This window comes from Salvelinus alpinus, chromosome 8 (assembly GCF_045679555.1).
Source record: "Salvelinus alpinus chromosome 8, SLU_Salpinus.1, whole genome shotgun sequence".
NCBI classification, from domain to species: Eukaryota; Metazoa; Chordata; class Actinopteri; order Salmoniformes; family Salmonidae; genus Salvelinus; species Salvelinus alpinus.
Window position 1 is genome coordinate 32153364 of NC_092093.1, and position 22238 is coordinate 32175601.

The window sequence follows — 22238 nt, forward strand, 5'->3', positions numbered from 1 at the left end:
TTAGACTAGTTGAGTTTCTAGAGCATCAGCATTTGTGGGTTCGATTACAGGCTCAAAATGGCCAGAAACAAATAACTTTCTTCAGACACAAAGAACTTTCTTCTGAAACTCGTCAGTCTATTCTTGTTCTGAGAAATGAAGGCTATTCCATGCGAGAAATTCCAAGAAACTGAAGATCTCGTACAACGCTGTGTACTACTCCCTTCACAGAACAGCGCAAACTGGCTCTAACCAGAATAGAAAGAGGAGTGGGAGGCCCCGGTGCACAACTGAGCAAGAGGACAAGTACATTAGAGTGTCTAGTTTGAGAAACAGACTCCTCACAAGTCCTCAACTGGCAGCTTCATTAAATAGTACCCGCAAAACACCAGTCTCAATGTCAACAGTGAAGAGGCGACTCCGGGATGCTGGCCTTCTAGGCAGAGATCCTCTGTCCAGTGTTCGTTTACCCATGTTAATAATTTATTTTTATTGGCAAGTCTGAGATATGTATTTTTCTTTGCAACTCTGCCTAGAAGGCCAGCATCCCGGAGTCGCCTCTTCACTGTTGACGTTGAGACTGGAGTTTTGCGGGTACTATTTAATGAAGCTGCCAGTTGAGGCATATTATTTTAATGGACAAAAATGTGCTTTTCTTTCAAAAACAAGGACATTTCTAACTGACCCCAAACTTTTGAGCTGTGAGCTGGAGTTTGGCATGTTATTTTTGGCGTGTTATTTTTTTGGTGTGCAACCCACAAACCTTAAACTCATTCTGCAGTTTAGTATTAGGTTCTAATTACCAGAGTAAGAACTCGACGGACACTATGAAAGCTTAAACCAAATGTATTCTTCCCAAAGGATCGAACATCTGAATTAACAAAAACATATTCACACAAGCACTGATATTTAACCCTTTCTCCTCTGCTGAGTCTCCTCCTACACATCTGAACAGCCATTACATCTCTGTTGCTAGACAGAACCTTAGTGATATCTGTTCTTCCTCACTTCATCTGACCTGACCTCTACCCCAAAGTGCTCACTAGTCCCCAACTCACGGCTGTCATGGTGACTGGTACCAGACTGTGTCTGTCCTCCTCCCATAGGATCCCTGATGGCTAACGATAACATATCCTGACATAATGTAAATGTTATACATTCCCCTTTCTCCCTCAGTGGCATGAATAAGTACATTTCAAGAAATCAGAACCCAACACTATCCAGTTCAGATAAGTCTGAGATGACAGACTGATTTTCCAGGGTATTTTTTTCAAAGCCAAATGAAGGACATTACCTATTTCAACCTATTCTAAGTTTTTCCAATCATATTGCAAATACATTATCAGTTGCTTTTTGATAGATCGTCATGATTATAGAAAAACAGGAGTCAATTATTAACTTATTTAAATATCCAGGAGTGTTTTGTCAAAACTGGATCCAGAGCTGGTTAACAGGAACTAGTTACAGAACTCCAGTATAATTATCACAACCCTTTAAAGTACGAAGGCAATTAGAATTGTTGCTTGGTTCTGTTTCTCTTCATTTTACACTGTATTCAGTTGAGTACATGAATCCTCATTTACATAACAAGTTTACCCAGAAGTCAGTACTGAACTTTGTCCATCTTTTCTTTTTTATTAATACAGAATTTAAATTGTGTTGATATGTGATTCACCTTATCATGTGAATTATAGAGAGCATTCTTCCAAATAAAGATGGAAGAGAGCAGAGGAACCTCTCTCCTATCAAAGAGGAAGCTGCAGAGCAGGGGGAAGACAAAGAAGTCTGTACTGTCAGCCCATTTGGGACACGTAGACAGCCACCCAGAAACCCAGAGGACAGGTACTGAAATGATATTTCTATTCAACATGTATCACCTTTCGAATCAAATCAAAAATCTAATTTTATTGGTCACGTACACATATTTTACTGTCAGCTAATGATAGTGAAGAATCCACAAGTGAGTTGTGGTCATTTGATATTCCATACCATTTTTCTATTGAAGACCCATTAGGCCTGCTGTCAAAGAGAGAGAGAAAACCTTTCAGGAATTTGTGGAGGAACAGCTGAAAGTTGATGAATATGCACAGCAAAACAACAAGCAGGTATGGAGAGCATAGAGGATTTGCATATGGCCTACTTTCAGAGTAGTTCATGCCCTGACCATTATACATAATCTATTCATTACACTTTGTACTCATGTCATCTAAAATAAGTTATCTACTGTATCTAAGCAGCTGGTCCCTTTTCAGGACAGCAGGGAGGCCAGGAGAGTTGCAGAGAGGAGATACTTCCTGAAGAAAGGGAAGGGCGTGTCCAGGATAGAGAGGGGTAAGGACAGTGTGCAGCAGAAGACCTGGCGAAGGGCCTCCCTCTCCCTCAGCCAGCAGCCCAGGAAGGTGAGTTGTGGCAGCCAGCAGAGACGCTCATCAGCCCCCTCCCTGCAGCTCAGTGACAGGACCGGACACAGGGTCAAGCCTTTACTGATCTCCCAGAGGAGCTGCCCTGCTCTGACTGAGTCCTGGGAAAAGACAACAGGACCTGCCACACGAGAGAGAGACAACAGAGTTAATCAAACGGCCAGACAGGAGAGGACACCAAAGCCCACAGAAAATACTCAAAGCAAGGCCACTGAAAACACTGCATCTAGTGTTGATACTAGAGAGAGGAGAGATCTGTTGGGCATTACAACATCCTGTAAACGGCTTGTGAGATCGCCGTGTTTGACCTCCGTGGAGCTAAGTGATGAGGTGGTGTCACAGAATCATGTGTATGCTGCTATGAGGGACCTTGTCCATAAACAACTTGAGGTGAAGGAGCCACATTTGGCATTGCAGCCTTTTGATAGTACTACACAGCCAAACAACATGGGCCAACCTAAGGTCAAACCTCAGGCAGTAAATGTTGGCTTCAAGACAGTCAACGACCACATAGTTAGAGTCACTGACAATGGGCCGGTCTCATCAGGGACTGCGGATGGGAAAAATGTCACACACTCCAATTTCACCAATATTTCAAAATCTCAAAGCGGGTCTACAGCAGTGATGTCTCTCCTATCTCTGAGTAGTTCTAACAGTGACGAGGACGAGGACAACCCTAACTCTCAGTGCCACCAGCAGCCCACCCTCCCGTCTCCCCCACGGCTCGGACACAAGGACCAGAACCTGGACCTGTCCGATGGTGACTACGCCAGCGATGCCCCCAGTGAGGCTGGGGATAGCCTGCCCTCCAGACCTTTTCCCACCCACGGACCCACTCTCCACCACCACCACCCATCTAGCTCCTGCTCCAGCAGTGACAGTGACACAGAGCTCCGGGACATAAACTGGCACAAGACAGAATCACGTCCATTGTACCCACAGTCTGCAAGGAAAACAAGCACAGAGAGAGCCCTGCCACTGGGGAGCAGCAGCAGCAGGGGAACAGACATAAAGTCAAAACGTCCCTCCTCTGCAGAGCTCAAACCCAGCATGGTCCCTAAAGTAACATCTAGAACTAAAGAGACCGTGAAGAGCAGACATCACCAGGGGTCCAAGCGGGGTGAGTGTACTGTTTATTTTGACTCGACTAGCTGCTATAATGAACTGCTATAATGAAGAACACAGACATGAATCATGTAATAATGTATACCAGTTTACATGCTACATGACATGTTATTCTTTGAAGAGGTCTTCTCTCTACTAACAGTCACTTTAACCTCCTTCAAGCAAATCAGACCGTGTCAAAGCCACACAGCAGTAATCTATTTGGAATAAAAGCAGAAGATAATCATGATTTGTTGGACAAGATGAAAACGGAACAAGAGAGAGCAATGGAACTCCTCAGGTAAAATGTACAGGGACAGTTTGGTTAGTTTTCATAATGTGATGCCCCGGAAAATGTGTCTGTGCCGTATCTGATTGTGATGACGTGCTGGAGAAATGAAACACAAATTATGTAAAAACCACTGATGATATATGATCCACGAGATTATAAAGAATTTGAGCACTTCTGGAATTGCAATATCAGAAACCTATCATGTTCTTCCTCAGAAATTTAGTTTTTTCTTTCATTTCCACTGAAATGTGGGTTTTACACAGAAAGAGAATGGACCAAATAGAGTGCTGTGACAGAGATGGCCACCACAGCAGTTATGGATCCCCATTCGCCCATACAGAAGGCCAGGTGTTGAAGAATCAACCGTTTTCTCCTAAACTAGACGTTGGTGATGGTCAGGTAAAGTCATTATGTGACTGATCTTAATAGACCTTAGTAAAACAAATTTGTCCATCAGAATCTCATAAAGCCTTGAGGCCTAAAACAACCTACTATATGTCACCCAGCTGGTATCGATATAACGTAATATGTGAGTGAGTAATGAATGTCCGTGAGGTGCACATAAGTCGCGGAGCGTCATAGGAGTCAGGTGCATTCTGTCTCAGCGCCTATCAGTTTCCTACTGACCAACATTAACATGGAACAGAGCGATGCATTTCCTGTCTCAAAAGGTGTGAATAAGACAGTGTTACCTTTTTATGACTGAATCAAACGCATCCCCTTTGCTTGTCCTGACCTGATGATACCGATGAAGGATCTTAATTTAATCACTCTTTTGTTGCTGCGAATTTTCCTGCGCCGCAAGAAATGCAGATGAGCTTTGTGATTTCCATAAATTCACTGAAAACCCGCTCTAACGCACGGTTATATTAACAGTATTGCACTTTCATGTAGCCTACTTTTGTCCAGCTAATAGCCTAACTACCCATCAAGCAACATTATGGACTAAACGTACAAAAAACATGCAGGATTATTTTTGCTACAACAATACTGGTCAAATTAAGATCCCACATCTGTAACAGTTTATAACCTACAGCTTTATAAACAAACACCCAACACCCAACGAACACCCAACATCCAAACTGTGAACATGAGTCAAATGTCCACCATATTGGTTGGTTTGTCTCACTTTCATCCAGGGTGTGTGTGTGTGTTTGTGCGTGGGTGTCTTCATGTCTGTGCGTGTGTGTGTGTGCGTGCATGCGTGTGAACTCAGGATCTCAGGCAGCAGATTCTAGCTCTTCAGGAGCAGTTCTCTAAGAGGGAGTCCCACTGGTCCCAGGCTCATCATCTGCTGCAGAACCAGGTGGAAGCCCTGACCAGAGAGAATGTGGAGCTGCGTGACAAGCTCAGTGCTCCTGAACACAGCCACCAAGAGGCAGAGAGGAGTCCTGACAGAGTCACTGCATCTCACATAGGGGCAGAGAGCGCTGTAAGAAGACATACTGTACCTGAGTAATAACCCATGAGTAACCCATGAACCCTGAGTAATAACCCATTACTAACACATTCCATACTTTAAGTCAGTTAATACAATAACTTGTAACACTTCTCTTATCTACTAATGACGTCAATACTTTCTGACCTCATCAGTGTTCTGTGTCCAAAAATTATCAGTCATCAGTGGTACCAAGGTGTCAGTAGCGCTCATTGTCTATCAGTATATAATCCATATGCCCAGGTGTCTGAGGATATTCATAGAGCTACTAGTCAGAGGATAAGGGAGAGGAGATCTTCAAGTTGTTCCAGTCACAGTGGAAACCCAGCCAGAAGGTCAACAGTTGGCAGTTTTCCAGCTGCAAAGTCCAAGGTGCAGGTACTGTATACAGTATCGCTACAGACCATATGAAAGCCATGAGGCTCGCAGTTTTATCCTAACAGGAAATAGCTTTTGGGCTGTATTTCTAAGAGATTTAACTGTATATTTGAGCAGAAATCATTTGAAAAGTTTACAGAAACCAACCGACAGCTCCCCTCTGTGCTCATAATTTTCCATTGATCAAACAGAGCTGGTTTACTTCCTGCTCAACTGATCTAAGATCAGCCCTTTCTACCTCACTCAGTCCTAACTAGGGTTGCAACATTCTGGGAACTTTCAATAAATGTCCTAGTTTTCCAGAAATCCGGAATCATCCAACCGGGATTTCAGGGAAAACCAAGGAATTTATTGAAAGTTCACAGAATTTTGCAACACTAGTCCTAAACTTTTCAATTATGAAGAACAGTTCACAACATTCCCTGAAGTAACTACACTAATACAGTAGATAGAGAGGCATCAGCCAGAATAGTGGATGTTATAATATGTCTATAATATGGATATTTGTTCCTCAGATTCCTGAACAAAGAAAATTGTCACATATGGTTTCTGAACCAGCTCCTTCAGTCGTCCACAGCAGAAGTGCTACTCCTGCATTCAACAAACCACCTGTCCAGAAGAGTGCAGCTTACAGTAAAATGGACACAGTCAGTATGAATCTTACAATCAGTCTGGCAAACAATCAAGTAATGCATTCTGTTTAAAACAAACATAGAAACCTGAAGGCAATTGATTTTTGTACAGTACTATATATTCCATGTGATTCAGATCAACCTGACATTGTATTCTCAGCTCATTTACCATTTTAGAGGTATATGTTGTATTTTATCTCAAGTTTTGTCAGAGATAGACGTCTCTGTCTGACTGCAGTCAACTTGTTAGGCTAAATGTAATAAGTATCAAGTATAAAATGTGTTCTGAAGTGGTCTTTAAGCACCCCACTAATAATTTATAGCGATTTACAATGGGCCGTGTCAGATTAGTGACCCTGCCCATTATTAATTATTTATACTGTGTAATGAATATACTCATTGGCAATTCTAAGAAACTTAACTGTTAAAACCTGATTTTACTTTTCAATAGTTTTTCCTTCTTCATAATGTATGAACACTTTTGCAGGTTCAATAATAGATGGAACAAGCACAGTTAAAATGCAATTTCATCCAAACTGGACAAAAGGTTGTCTTTAAAACTGCATGTGACACTTTCATAGGTCATCACGGCCAGCTAAACATATTGCATATTGCAAACGACAATGTCTAATGTCCCTTATTAACAATTTAGACCAACGGATGTTCTCTTCCTCATAAGAAGCATGAAAGAGGGGGCTAGTGTTTATAATTATCATGTGACTTGATTCTTTTTTTAGCCTTATCACAACTATCCCACCAATGCTCAAAGCACAAGGGATTGGGGACCTGCCTCCTTAAGTAAGTACTCTAGTCTGTTCTGTGCTTACTATACATTCAATCAATTGATTTGGCAATGATGTTAATTTCATTCACAACAGGCCTTTCATCAAATTCAGTCAGTTTTGAGGACACCCATCACACAAATGGCTGTCTCTTAAAGCAGCGTGAGAGCAACAGAGATCAGGTACATATGTCTGTAACATGGTACTTAGACAGCATCAGTCGATTGTAACACTGCTACATGTAACAAACAACCACTATGAAATAGCCCACTAATTCTCGCTGTCCTCAGGGTTTGGGTCGGTCAGTGGAAAAGGAGACGGATGCGAAAGGTCGACAGAGCAGGAGCGCCACACCATCAGTCAGCAAATACTCCAGCTCAGAGTCAGAACACAGGGTAATGAAGCCTAGCAGAGGTTCTGATGTGTATAGTAATCTACTAAAGTTACTGAAATAACCAGTTCTACATAGGTAGATTGTTATTTTGCTCACTTCAAACATTTTAGTAATTTAGCAGACGCTTTTATCCAGAGACCAACGGATGTTCGGCTGCTTGGCCATGGAAACCCATTTGCTCCTTTCATACAGGAGCAATTTGGGTTAAGCGCCTTGCTCAAGGGAACTCTTACTACATTTGCACACACTGTAGAGTACATTGATTTTTCTGCTGTGTTATTGACTGTACGTTTGTTTATCCCATGTGTAACTCTGTGTTGTAGTTTTTGTCGCACTGCTTTGCTTTATCTTGGCCAGGTCACAGTTGTAAATGAGAACATGTTCTCAAATGGCCTACCTGGTTAAATAAAGGTGAAATAAAAAATATTAAAATCGTAAGATTTTTCACCTATTGTAGCCGGCTCGGGGATTCGAACCAGCGACCTTTCGGTTACTGTCCCAAAACTCTTAACTGCTAGGCTACCTTTTTGGATGGCTGTGTTTCTGAGATACTATAGTTCCTTGCCAAGGTCTTGGGCAATCTTGGACAGCTTTAACAATCCCTAATTTGTTATTACAGGAACCACGTTTGAATCCAGGAGCGATGAGTGGTAACTCCACCCACACAACACACAAGGGCATAAACAATGACGTGTGTGAAGAAATACACTATCCAGATGGTAAGGTAGGAAAATTCCCCTATGTTGTTATTTCTTTGAACAAGTACTTGTATGAAGTATATCATTTTCTGCCCTTTCATTGAAGTTTCATTTCAGCAATTCCAAAGTATCCCACTAACAGAGTTAACACTCATAGTGAAACAATAATAATGCACCAACATGCCATGATATTGCTCTGATACACAGATAGAACAACTTTTTTCCAATGGCTGGCGTGTATTTACATTCCGCAATGGAACTAGAAAAGAGATCACTGCTGACCAGAAGTCAGTAACTGTCACATTCTTCAATGGAGATGTCAAACACATACTGGCAGATGGGAAAGTGGTGAGTAATGTGTCGTACTGGGGACTATGCCAGTATTTAAACTGTAACTAATGCCTTAAAGCTGGAATCCTTAATTGGTGAAACTGCCATGTCCATTTGGGATATTACAACAACAAAGAAATTACTGCAAACAACAAAGAAATCCCCTCGGACATCATTGCACGCGTAATAGAACAGCAGAATATGTCATGCAGTTTTTTACTTCGTTGCCGGACGCTCCTCTTCTTCATTTCATTAACAAAATAAAAACAATAACAAAGGCGCTGGGGGGGGGATTTTTTATAACTCCATTGTTTCTCTTTGATAGGTGTACTACTATGCTGATGCACAGACAACTCACACCACATACCCAACTGGTTTGGAGGTCCTGCAATTTCCAAACAAGCAGATGGGTAATATTTTTAACAAAGCTCTAATCTGATATACACTACATGGCCAAAGGTATGTGGACAACGCTTCAAATGAGTGGATTCGGCTATTTCAGCCACACCCGTTGCTGACAGGTGTATAAAATCGAGCACACAACCATGCAATCTCCATAGACAAACAGTGACAGTAGAATGGCCCCTACTGAAGACCTCAGCGATTTTCAACGTGGCACCATCATAGGATGCCACCTTTCCAACAAGTCAGTTCGTCAAATTTCTGCCCTGCTAGAGCAGCCCAAATCGTCTGCCTCAGAGAGCAACATCAGCACAAGAACTGTTCATCGGGAGCTTTGTGAAATGGGTTTCCATGGCCAAGCAGCCGAACACAAGCCTAAGATAACCATGCGCAATGCCAAGTGTCGGCTGGAATGGTGTAATGCTCGCCACAATTGGACTCTGGAGCATTGGAAACACTTTCTCTGGAGTGATGAATCACGCTTCACCATCTGGCAGTCCGACGGACAAATCTGGGTTTGGCGGATGCCAGGACAACATTACCAGCCAGAATGCATAGTGCCAACTTTAAAGTTAGGTGGAGGAGGAATAATGGTGGGGCTGTATTTCATGGTTCGGGCTAGGCCCCTTAGTCCCACTGAAGGAAAATCTTAACGCTACACCATACAATGACAATCTAGACCAGGTATTCCCAAACCAGGGGTACGCGCAATGCAGTCGGGGCTACGCCAAATAAAAATGTGATTCACATATTATTTATTTTAATGTTTTTATAATTTTGTAACTTTTTTTTTTCTTCACATTTTCAAACAGTCCATTTATATTTTCCAACGAGGCTATACATTTGGGTGAGGTTTTTTCTCGCCTGAGTAGTCTCGTTTCACTGGCAAAAATTAAAAATAAACCATCTAGTGTTCAGCGAAATAACAACACAATGTCAAATACAGGTAGCCTAGTCAAATAATTAACATCCAATCACATTAACAGTTACTCTCTCGCGGAAATTCCACTAACGGTCCGTATGTAGCAAAACGTAGCTGCTGCTCGTGTTGGTATCTGTACTGATGGCGCAAAAGCCATGACAGGGAGACATAGTGGAGTGGTAACGCACGTGCAAGCAGTTGCTCCCGACGCCACTTGGGTACATTGCAGCTTCCACCGAGAGGCTATTGCTGCAAAGGGAATGCCTGACAGCTTGAAAGACGTTTTGGACACTACAGTGAAAATGGTTAACTTTGTTAAAGCAAGGCCCCTGAACTCTCGTGTATTTTCTGCACTATGCAATGATGGGCAGCGACCATGTAACGCTTTCACAACATACAGAAAGTACGCTGGTTATCAAGAGGCAAAGTATTAATACGTTTTTTTTTATTGAGAGACGAGCTTAAAGTTTTCTTTACTGACCAAAATGTTCACTTGTCTGACCGCTTGCATGATGACGAGTTTCTCACACGACTGGCCTATCTGGGTGATGTTTTTTCTCGCCTGAATGATCTGAATTTAGGATTACAGGGACTCTTCGCAACTATATTCAATGTGCATGACAAAATTGAGGCTATGATTAAGAAGTTGGAGCTCTTCTCTGTCTGCATTAACAAGGACAACACACAGGTCTTTCCATCATTGTATGATTTCTTTGTGTGCAAATAAACCCAAGCTTACGGACAATGTCAAATGTGATATAGCGAAGGTACTTTCCTGAAACGGATGACACAAACAACTGGATTCGTTATTCCTTTCATGCCCTGCCTCCAGTCCACTTACCGATATCTGAACAAAAGAGCCTCATCGAAATTGCAACAAGCAGTTCTGTGAAAATGTTATTTAATCAAAAGCCACTGCCAGATTTCTGGATTGGGCTGAGCTCAAAGTATCCTGCCTTGGCAAATCGCGCTGTTAAGACACTGATGTCCTTTGCAACCACGTACCTATGTGAGAGTGGACTCTCGGCCCTTGCTAGCATGAAAACTAAATACAGGCACAGACTGTGTGTGGAAAATTATTTAAGACTGAGACTCTCCAATACATCCCAACATTGCAGAGTTATGTGTAAGCACACCCTTCTTATTAACCTGTGGTGAGTTATTCACAATTTTCGATGAACAAATAAGGTTTTATATGTAAGATGGTTAAATAAAGAGCAATATTATTGATTATTATTATATTAATATTTGTGCCCTGGTCCTATATCAAATCAAATCAAATCAAATGTATTTATATAGCCCTTCTTACATCAGCTGATATCTCAAAGTGCTGTACAGAAACCCAGCCTAAAACCCCAAACAGCAAGCAATGCAGGTGTAGAAGCACAGTGGCTAGGAAAAACTCCCTAGAAAGGCCAAAACCTAGGAAGAAACCTTGAGAGGAACCAGGCTATGAGGGGTGGCCAGTCCTCTTCTGGCTGTGCCGGGTGGAGATTATAACAGAACATGGCCAAGATGTTCAAATGTTCATAAATGACCAGCATGGTCAAATAATAATAATCACAGTAGTTGTCAAGGGTGCAACAAGTCAGCACCTCAGGAGTAAATGTCAGTTGGCTTTTCATAGCCGATCATTGAGAGTATCTCTACCGCTCCTGCTGTCTCTAGAGAGTTGAAAACAGCAGGTCTGGGACAGGTAGCACGTCCGGTGAACAGGTCAGGGTTCCATAGCCACAGGCAGAACAGTTGAAACTGAAACAGCAAGGAGTCATCATGCCGGGTAGTCCTGAGGCATGGTCCTAGGGCTCAGGTCTTCCGAGAGAGAGAAAGAAAGAGAGAATTAGAGAGAGCGTACTTAAATTCACACAGGACACCGGATAAGACAGGAGAAGTACTCCAGATATAACAGAATGACCCTAGCCCCCCGACACATAAACTACTGCAGCATAAATACTGGAGGCTGAGACAGGAGGGGTCAGGAGACACTGTGGCCCCATCCGATGATACCCCCAGACAGGGCCAAACAGGCAGGATATAACCCCACCCACTTTGCCAAAGCACAGCCCCCACACCACTAGAGGGATATCTTCAACCACCAACTTACCATCCTGAGACAAGGCCGAGTATAGCCCACAAAGATCTCTGCCACGGCACGACCCAAGGGGGGGCGCCAATCCAGACAGGAATATCACTTCAGTGACTCAACCCACTCAAGTGACGCACCCCTCCTAGGGACGGCATGGAAGAGCACCAGTAAGCCATTGACTCAGCCCCTGTAATAGGGTTAGAGGCAGAGAATCCCAGTGGAGAGAGGGGAACCGGCCAGGCAGAGACAGCAAGGGCGGTTCGTTGCTCCAGAGCCTTTCCGTTCACCTTCACACTCCTGGGCCAGACTACACTCAATCATATGACCTACTGAAGAGATGAGTCTTCAGTAAAGACTTAAAGGTTGAGACCGAGTCTGCGTCTCTCACATGGGTAGGCAGATCATTCCATAAAAATGGAGCTCTATAGGAGAAAGCCCTGCCTCCAGCTGTTTGCTTAGAAATTCTAGGGACAATTAGGAGGCCTGCGTCTTGTGACCGTAGCGTACGTGTAGGTGTGTACGGCAGGACCAAATAAGAGCTCTTTGTCTCTTCCCACGAGCCGGGTTGTGACAAAAACTCACACTCATTCTTATGTTTAATAAATGTATCGTATAGTGTGTGTGTGGCAGGTTTACAATGATGGCAAAAAACAATATTTGAGAGTGCGCTGACCCTGCTGCTAGAGGGGGTACGCAGCTGGAGGTTGAATGTTTGAAGGGGTATGGGACTATAAAAAGTTTGGGAAACACTTTTCTAGACAATTCTGTGCTTCCAACATTGCGGCAACAGTTTGGGGTTAGGCGCTTTCCGGTTTCAGCATGACAATGCCCCCGTGCACAAAGCGAGGTCCATACAGAAATGGTTTGTCGAAATCGATGTGGAAGAACATGACTGGCCTGCACAGAGCCCTGACCTCAACCCCATCGAACACCTTTAGGATTAATTGGAACACTGACTGCCTGCCAGGCCTAATAGCCCAACATCAGTGCCCGACGTCACTAATGCTCTTGTGGCTGAATGGAAGCAAGTCCCTGCAACAATGTTCCAACATCTAGTGGAAAGCCTTCCCAGAAGAGTGGAGGCTGTTATAGCAGCAAAGGGGGCTCCATATTAATGCCCATGATTTTGGAATGAGATGTTCAACAAGCAGGTGTCCACATACATTTGGCCATGTAGTGTATATTTTCAGGGTGACCAGGCATAGACACAGATAACAAAAAATGTATTCATGTTGTCTGTAGAGAAACACCACCCTGATGGAAAGAGGGAGATCGTCTTCCCAGATCAGACGATAAAGTACCTCTATCCTGACGGCAGAGAGGAGAGCATCTTCCCAGATGGAACAGTGGTCAAGCTCTCAGAGTAAGATACACATACAGTACTTGGCTCTATTTTATGAAGGGTAAAAGTCTTAACAAATGCTGCATTTTTATATGTTGTGTGTGTGTGTGTGTGTGTGTGTGTGTGTGTGTGTGTGTGTGTGTGTGTGTGTGTGTGTGTGTGTGTGTGTGTGTGTGTGTGTGTGTGTGTGTGTGTGTTCTGAAACTGTAGAAGTGGAGAGAAAACAGTGGAGTTCAACAATGGCCAAAGAGAGATCCATACGTCCCAGTACAAGCGGAGGGAATATCCTGATGGAACATTGAAGACGGTGTATTCTAATGGAAGGCAAGAGACCAAGTTCCCCTCGGGCAGAGTACGCATTAAGGACAAGGATGGCATTGTCATAATAGACAAGAAATGAAGAACATAAGTTTTATGTTTTTCAAGCCTTTATACCAAATAAGCAATGCTCCATTGTGTTTGACTGTAGCTATTTTCCTGTGGCATATTTGATCATTTTCTAAGTGCTTGTGTTTAAACAGACATTTTTAAATTGTGTATGTTTATTATTCATAAATCATTGTACACTAAATAAGTACTACTAATCAATACAATACATTTGTGTTGAAACTATTTTGTAGAGATCTTTGAATGTCCATACTGCTCTCTTGAAGGAATATATTTCTTATTTTTGCATGGCAATGTCATAGCCTTCTTGACCTCTTCATTTGTGTCAGCAGGATTCTTATGTTGCACAGAATGACAGATTATTCATGAGGTCCCCACATATCCCTTGCCTCTCAAACAACAAGACTGACATGTAGGTTAGGGCTAATAACTTACTGACCTGGGCCCGGTTTCCTGCTGAGGAGTATTTCTGTCTGTAATAAAGCCCTTTTGTGGGGAAAAACTCATTCTGATTGGCGACTGGCTCTTCAGTGGGTGGGACCCCTGCCCAGGCATGTGAAATCCATAGATTAGGGCCTAATTAATTAATTTAAACTGACTGATTTCCTTATATGTATGTATCTCAGTAAAATCTTTGAAATTGTTGCATGTTGCATGTTGCGTTTGTATTTTTGTTCAGTATAGATACAAAATAGGTTATTTTGAAATTGTGGACAAATTACAAGGTTTCTTTTCCATATAATGTGTGTTTATACTGTATACTTTCGTGTTTTTACACATTAATGTTTAGGCTGTGCTAATAATAAATTATTCCAAAAGCTTAATTCCAAAAAATGTTCAGTTGCTCAGTTAGTTTGACAAGTGGCACTCACTAAGTAGAGGAGGTCCCCAAAACAAAGACCCAAAATCCTTTTTCTCTTTGCATCTATCCAACTCATCTTCCGTCCCTCTCTTCTGTTTGTGGCTAAAACCTGACGCTAGCTGGCTGATGAGCTTGTGAACCTCGTGGACTGCAGTCTTAACGTTGAGCTTGTCCCACGACGCCTTCAGTGTGACCTCATTAAAAGGAAACGTCAGTATGAAGTCTCCCACACGGAGTGGTGGGGTGCTCTTATCTTGGCTTTTAGGGTCCCATGGGAATTTAGGAGTCTTGTACTTTTGAATGTGAATGGCAGGTAGCTTACAGCAGCCCCCGGCTGGTTGCCTTGAGGCCTGCCATGGGCTAACAAATGTTGACAGGTTTCTGTCATCAAACTCTGACTCTACGTCTGTAACCTCAGACCACTGGATGGCCTCTGTCATCTGTGAGAGCACTGGATGTGTCTTTCTGTTTCCAGTTACAGCTGCAGTCTTTGAATGTGGGATGAGTATTGGATTCAGAGCCGAGCCCTTGGTGTTGCTTATGGAATTCCTTGCAGAGCGGATCCGGTTCATCTCAACTGATGGAAAGTATCTCATACTGTCAGAAAACGTAGAATGGATGCTGTGACTTTTCTTCTTTGCTGGGTGGTGCTCACACCTAGACTTGGGGAGCAACATTGGGGACTGCAGAGACTGGCTGCCTAGATAGCACGGGCGTTTGTACTTCTGTTTGAGATATCCTCTCTGTCTAACGCTGTCCATGGACTTGTAGTTCATCAGATCAACCAGATCATTGAGAAGTACTTTCTTGACTGTCATGTCTACTTGGCAGTCGATGGTGAGAGCAGGGCTGTAGTTAACCTCTAGTAGCCATGGCTTATATTTGGCATCAATTAGGATGTCAAACCCAAAGAGCTCAACACTGTTGGGACTGGAAGGTACGGATGGGGCTATGGTGAGCAAAGTTAGTGTGACAATGTTGTTGATCTTTTGCCAGAGGAACAGTTCATTGATACCTTGGCTATGAAGATAGCAGCGGAATTTACTCATAGTCCACTTACATCCTTGTCCCACTCTCTCTTTGTCTGTTGTGTAGAAGGGGCCAAACTTATTAATGCTCGTGTTGGTCAGGTGAGAATAAAGGTTGTCCAAAGATGTCAAATTGTATTTCTCAGTCGCAAAGCGTACCAATCCCTCCTGATGCATGTAGATGGTGAGGGGCTGAAAACTTTTCACACAAACATAGATCCGAAGGTCAAATTTGTATCCTGAGATGAGGAGAGGATTGCTGATGTATCTCTGAACGATCACTGAGGAGTCATACACCAAGTCTCTGATGTCCTCAAAGATAAAGACGCCCCTGCCTCTTGATAGATCCACTGGCTTGCAGATCCAATACCACGACCTGCCTCCATTCTTCAAACGGTGCTTGGTGTACTCTGCCAGAAACCTGGTGTAATCATTGGGGAGGATGAAAGTTGTCGGGCTGAAGTTGTAAAGACCCGAGCCGAACGTCCCTCTCATTCTCTTCAGGTTTCTGGCCAGGCAATCCTTACGGGTGATGCCCACAGTCTTGGGGTGATGGTTGAGTCTCTGCCATGGCAGTATGTTCTCATAGTCTGAGTTGTGGAAGGCTGAGGTCCGCCAGTAGAGGTTCCAGTCTCCCTCCTCATGCTCCTGCTCGTCATACTCCTCCCAGCCTCTCTCCAGCAGCACCTCTCTCACCAGCTCTGGGGCTCCCTCGTGTAGCCGGAACACCAGGGGTGTGGGGCCACACAACCCTGCGGCCATACCAGGTAAGCAACAGTCTGATCCTTCACTAAAAAACAACAGTACCATTATATTGATGAGGTTACAAAATGAGTCAGTTTATTCCTAACTTGGAAGGTAAACTGTTGCCATCAGACCACTCCCTTACACTCCCTTATTATTTCTTAGAAATTGCTCTTTGCTTGTAAGATATTTGTGAATACATTTGAATTGAAAACAATCATTGCAATTCAAATCATTTTGTTCCTATGCAATCAAACCTAGGCTGTAAACTTCTAGTCTGGGGGCCAGTCTCTGTAACATCCAACTCTTTGTACTCCGTGCTTGGTACCAGTCTCTGTAACATTCCACTCCTACTCCGTGCCATGCGCCAATAGAAGACAATAGCTAAACAGACTGGCAGTGGCAACCAACCAGGCTAGCAGGCTTCACACATGGGCGTTAGAATTCAACATATGATTAATGAACCTCGATTACCGTCACACATCTCACTGAAATTGTCCAATATCGTATTTACATTCTACCTACCTTGATGAGAGATCTCTTCTTTTTAAACACAGGCACATCTCGCCCGGTCCCGAGCTTTCTTCAGTTCTGCGAGTGTTATTAAGACCTCCACGCCTGCCGGTCATCCGTGTTGCTAGGTGAACCCACTGCCGCGCGAAAGAGTGTAGCCTAGTCATGTGGTTCGAGCAGGACAGGTGGAGGTCAGTTTTTCATGATTCAATGTAGCCTACAGTAACAATGGATGTGACTTCAATTCGATTTGAAGTCAATTAGCCGACATTTGAAGACATAGTCAACGATTTTTACCGAAAAAAAGTTTTTACCACTTTTACTGGTGAATACTGAAGACATGAAGTTCAAGTTGTTGTTTTTGCTACCCACATTCATACCGAAATACTTTGGTAGCTGGTAACATCAGTTAATAGGCAGTAATACACTATTTAAACCTTGTAAAAAGAACCATGTTGACCCCGCTACCAACATAAGGGACCGCTATACATATAACCTATACTTGACATACTAAAAATTGTATGTATATTTCTCATAATTTTCACAGCATACATATCTATTTACATGAGAGCTGTAATTCCACATTGTCTATTTAATACAGTCAAGATTTGTAGACTTCTACTACGTCTTGTAGTTTCTGTGGTCAGGTCAATGTTATATCCCTCTACAGTTTGGACTTAATTTCCCCCTCTGTGTAGAATTTTTTCTCTGTTTGAATTCCACCCCACCATGATTTCCAGAGAGGAAGTTTCTGAGCGCATAAAACACTACAAATCCCACTGACTCCCATAGTCGATAGTTAGCAAATGCTACCTCCTTCTGGTCATAAAAAAGAACTCCATAGAATGCTGAAAAATGGAAAGAAAGCTTACATTTTTTGTTCCATCTGAACAGCCGGTAAAAGTTATAACATTGGTGCCTCAGTGAACTATGGACAGGTCAGTAACCTTGTCTGAAAACTGTTAGCTTCCAGAATAAATGCACAGCACAGTTTTTTTGTTTGTTTGTTTTTAGCTCAGAGGGCTAACAGTCTTGAGGCATGTGGGTGACCTGGATTCAATACCTAGTTGGTCACACATTATTAAAGGTTAGGCAATCATGACTACAGGAGAAGGGTAACTCACCCTTGATTTGTGTCTGCCATACAGCATCTGCATTGCCCCAGAGAGCAGGAAACACAAATAACACAGGCAGCTATTCTGGGTGAGGCCTCCAGAACAGACCCAAGATAAGGGCTGCGTGTCACTGAAGCTGGAAGAGAGTTACACTAATACCGTAAGTAGAAGTGGATCATCAAAGTGATTGTTGATATGTTAAAATGTATCGTCTGGTGTTTACATTGTCCCCCCTTACCAAATGAAATAATGCTTCTCTTCCAATGTATTGTGACAGATTCCCAAAAAGTATAGAGAATAGGGAAGTTGTGGCACCAAAGCAAATCATTACATAGCCAACAAAATGTATCCCCAAAGCACATGTGGCATAACTCTAAAAGCTACATAATGTGGTCAGATACAGGGTTTTTCCTGAACAAAACAAATGTCTTAGTTTTAGTGATTTTAAAATATGTTTTAATTACTATTGTCAGCTTTAAGGAATATGTTTCGTAAATGTGCGTACTAACTTACACCAGTGTAGTCCGCAGTAAGGAAACCCACCTCCAGATCAATGTATGAGGTCAAAAGGAGGAGAAAAACTTGTCTCTTATCTCAAAGTTGTTTGAATGTGTCAAGTTATACAGTACATAAGGGCGCTTTGTTGCCCTTAGAGTCCAGTTTATTTTTGCTGTTTATGTTATCCAGGAATGCAGCCACCGGAATCATTGCCAGAAGATTAACACCAGCAGAATATACAGTAGATATTTCTGCTGTGATGTTTGTATAGCGCGAGAGGAGGGGATTGTTTCAGTGATTGACATATGATTGATATGGTTACAGTGGGGTAAACATAAGGTATGTCCTCCTATGATTACATTTTTACAGGGCAGCTCACATAGGCAGCAGCCTGACAGAGTGTTCACAGACTTGTCATCAGGTCTGGTGGAGTTTATAATTACTGCGCTAGAGCTTCCAGTACTGGACACTCCACAGAGCTGAGCTTCACCTTGAGTTACATTCACTGTAAGGAGAGAGAGACAGGTCACATTTCTGTGAGACACAATAAGAAAGGATATGAAGCTGAATCTCTGTTACTTCCCCGGTTTCTGTGTTGTTGTGGGTTTGTATGTATATGTATGTATTTCAGGAAATGGCTTCCTGGATTCCCCCAAGCAGCTGATTGGTCAGGCCCATTGCAGATTGGAGCTGACCCTGACCTCTCCTCGGGGGATACAGCTGTCTGCAATTACAGACTCCTTCTCCAGCTGTATAAAAGCCTGTGTTCCTTTGCTCAGAAAAAGAGCTTCTGGGTATGCCCCAGTATTGTTTGTTGCGCAGACAGAGCTTGTTGGTGTGTTCTGTGTTGGTTGTTGGTATGTTCTGTGTTGGTTGTTGGTATGTTCTGTGTTGGTTGTTGCTCAGATAGGTTTTGTTAAGTATTTTGTAGTCGCTGCTTCTGAGGTATGTGTGTGCCAATAGGACGCAGTGTTTTTGATTATTGGAATTGTCTACTTACATTTGTATTATTCTGTTTAATTTGTTCCCAAAGGGGAAGGCACCTTGGGAGTGCTTAGGCAAGAGGCATGTGGGCATACATATACCCATAGTATGTACTCTGTCTATGCACACTAGGTAAGACCTGGGTGGACCATCCCCCCCTGTATTTTGGGTAGTGCGCCAGCTGGTTCTAGTTAGGTAAGTTGTGGGTAGGTAAGGTAGGAGAAGGGGCTCTTTAACTTTTACTTTCTTTGCTTTGGTTCCGTCCAGGGCCTTTTTCCCTGAAGGAATAAATTGTGAAGGAATAAATTCCCTGTTAATGGTATAATTCTGTCTGTCATCCTGACCCGCACCTACAGTCACATACCTCTTTCACTCCACGGGGAGTTGAGTGTAGCAGGGTGTTGCGTTCCCCCCTCCAAGAGCCGTGCGTAACAATCTCTTTATGGGAAGTTGATTATTTGTCTGCTGTTTTATGGTAAGCCATCATATAACATTTATGAACACTGCACAGGTAGTTAAAATGTTTAGTTATCTGTGCTTGTATCTTGGCCAAATATAAGGGATGACATCAGATTTCCCCATACAGAAGACAACTGGTACAAGAGGGGAAAATATCCCAAAGTAGTGATTGACTACATCCTGACTTTTTGTTTTGTGTTCTTCTGCCTACAGGTTGCCTGTAGTGGTGAGATATGTGATGGCAGCAGACCACAGTGGCGATCCTCCCAAACAAATTATCACTGAGACTGGGATCAGGCTCACCCTGAAAGAAAACAGCTCAGTAAGCAGCTGCTCTTTGCAAAACAAAGATATTTAGTATTTATTAGATTGAATTGACATACTGTATGCCTGGGCTCACTGAGAGCAAGATCATCATACCATTATGGAAAGAAGCTTCCAACTGTATAGATCACATTGCTGCAACAATAGTCCATTTGCAGCCCAAGTCGTATAAGGCTTGGTGTGAGAAACAGAGGACAGGATAATGCACGAATAGGCAATGCTGACTGATGCAACTCCCATCCCCTCTGAGTTCAAACTATTCTGAAAAATCTAACATCCTTTGGGATTTACTAACAGAATATATTTACTATAAATGCAATCCTATGAATAAAAAAACAACCTGTTGGTCTCAGTAGTTCCAGATGTACTACTGACTAACCACCTGCAAAGACTCTGACATATGATATAATTGATTATGGGATATTTACCTGCAGGCTCTAGAGACTTCCAGTTGCTGTGAACATCAGCAGTAATCCACAAGAAACAACACATACATTGTTCATATTTCTTCCCATTTTCCTCAAAAAGAAGGATCAGTTAATGACAGAAACACTAAGAATCTATGAAATCCTCTATATCCAGACACATTTGCAGACACTTGAAGATCGATCCTTTGGACTGGAACAGACATATACTTACAGCCCAGTGCTAACATTAAATATCTGCTCGGTAATAAATAGTTTTGTATCGATAGTGTTCTCACTTGGTGTAGGGCTAATCTATTCACCATATTCCACTGAAAAACAAAGTGTCACTGAGCAGCAGAACTCCCATAAGGGTGTATAGCTTGGTATTCACACAGAGAAAACGGCTACAAGCGAATGCTATTACATATCCCACAGCCTCCCATAGGCGATAGTTGGCAAATGCTGCCTCCTTCTGGCCATGGAAGAGAACACCATAGAGTGCTGAAAAATATATAGAGTATTTAATCAAGCTCAAATAATTCATTGTGCCTTGCTTGTAATGTGTTATGTTTCTATGGAAGGATCTGAATGCAAAAATATAGTAACTAACTCACCATTGGTTTGTGTCTGCCACACAGCGTCTGCCATGCCCCAGAGGGCAGGAAACACAAAGAACACTGGCAGCTGGTCTGGTTGAGGCCTCCAGAGCAACAGACCCAGGATACAGGTAAACTGGGTGATTGTGGCTGCCAGAGGAAAATTACAGTATTTATATGGCCGGTGATGAGTCTTATAGTATTGATATTGTTCAAGAGAGATCTCACTAAACTATTTAACTTGATTCTTACCCAAAGCGAAAAGAGCTACCCGTCCAGAATATTGTGACAGACGCCCAAATGCGTAGGAAAACAGGGAACTTGTGGCACCAAAGCAAATCATTACATATCCAACAAAATGTAGTCCCAAAGCGCAGGTCACATATTCCTACGAGAAGTCAACAGAATCACTTCAGTACCCTACAGTATCTATAAAGAATATCGGATTGTTATTAGACGTACTGTACCTTGGTGTACTCCCCATTGAGAAAACCCAACTCCAGACCAATGTAGGCAGTGACTGGGATCAAAAACACCTGACGCCTATTGTTTAGCTGTTTAAACGTGGCCAAGAAAGTGCTGCAGAATGGCTCCTTGTTGCTTCTAAACTCAAGTGTCATATCTCGGTCAATGTTATCCAGAAACACAGCCACTAAGAGCATGGCCAGCACACCTACGCCTGCAAAAACCAAGACGCAACTTGATTAAAACTGCATTATGAAACACTGTATGTTGGCTTGGCTATCGTAAGTTGTTTAGCTGATGTACTGCTGTCATTGGGAAGTAGGCTCACCAACATAGCAGCCCATCAGAGTGTGCACTAATCTCTCCGGTGGTCTGGTGGAGTTGCCTGGGGCCAAGCTGATGTTGCCACAGCTACCCACTCCACAGAACTGTAGATCACTCTCACTGATGTTGACTGGAGAGAAATACAGTAGCAAACACAATGAAACACAATTTGTAGCGAGAAAAGGCGCAACTCACTGACACAGCATTTCAATGCAACATAGAATGTGTGAGTCGATAGTGTAAATGAGTCAATATTGTGAATTACATACAAGATGTAGCTTAGTAGATAAGGTATGCCATGCCACGTTTTGCCTCTTTACAGTGGAAGTCCAT

General features: G+C 42.8%; 2 protein-coding genes and 1 pseudogene across 3 annotated transcripts in view; 1 reads left to right on the plus strand and 2 right to left on the minus strand.

Moving 5' to 3' along the window:
• The window catches only part of LOC139582968 (centromere protein J), a 34899-nt gene extending 20489 nt beyond the window's left edge, over nucleotides 1-14410 (plus strand). Inside the window, exons 5-20 of one of the 2 annotated variants that reach the window (XM_071413498.1) lie at nucleotides 1674-1821; nucleotides 1985-2084; nucleotides 2232-3519; nucleotides 3687-3804; nucleotides 4059-4194; nucleotides 5012-5227; nucleotides 5477-5611; nucleotides 6127-6258; nucleotides 6981-7041; nucleotides 7122-7207; nucleotides 7316-7420; nucleotides 8039-8143; nucleotides 8325-8465; nucleotides 8773-8857; nucleotides 13100-13220; nucleotides 13410-14410. In XM_071413498.1, coding sequence (XP_071269599.1) covers nucleotides 1674-1821; nucleotides 1985-2084; nucleotides 2232-3519; nucleotides 3687-3804; nucleotides 4059-4194; nucleotides 5012-5227; nucleotides 5477-5611; nucleotides 6127-6258; nucleotides 6981-7041; nucleotides 7122-7207; nucleotides 7316-7420; nucleotides 8039-8143; nucleotides 8325-8465; nucleotides 8773-8857; nucleotides 13100-13220; nucleotides 13410-13599 — 3167 coding nt within the window. In that variant the 3' untranslated portion in view covers nucleotides 13600-14410. Of the gene's footprint in view, nucleotides 1-1673; nucleotides 1822-1984; nucleotides 2085-2231; nucleotides 3520-3686; nucleotides 3805-4058; nucleotides 4195-5011; nucleotides 5228-5476; nucleotides 5612-6126; nucleotides 6259-6980; nucleotides 7042-7121; nucleotides 7208-7315; nucleotides 7421-8038; nucleotides 8144-8324; nucleotides 8466-8772; nucleotides 8858-13099; nucleotides 13221-13409 lie in introns of those variants that run through there. The other variant, XR_011676461.1, reaches the window with a different exon arrangement.
• Nucleotide 14411: 1 nt separating this feature from the next.
• On the minus strand, nucleotides 14412-16259 carry ttll2 (tubulin tyrosine ligase-like family, member 2). The gene has a single exon (XM_071413501.1). It carries the CDS (start codon nucleotides 16236-16238, stop codon nucleotides 14436-14438), a length of 1803 nt encoding a protein of 600 aa, XP_071269602.1. The 5' UTR covers nucleotides 16239-16259; the 3' UTR covers nucleotides 14412-14435.
• A 3595-nt stretch (nucleotides 16260-19854) lies between these two features.
• LOC139582288 (protein unc-93 homolog A-like) lies at nucleotides 19855-22238 on the minus strand (annotated as a pseudogene).

Coding starts and splice junctions, on each gene's coding strand:
- ttll2 (XM_071413501.1), bottom strand. CDS start 16,238: ATGGCCGCAGGGTTGTGTGGCCCCACACCCCTGGTGTTCCGGCTACAC.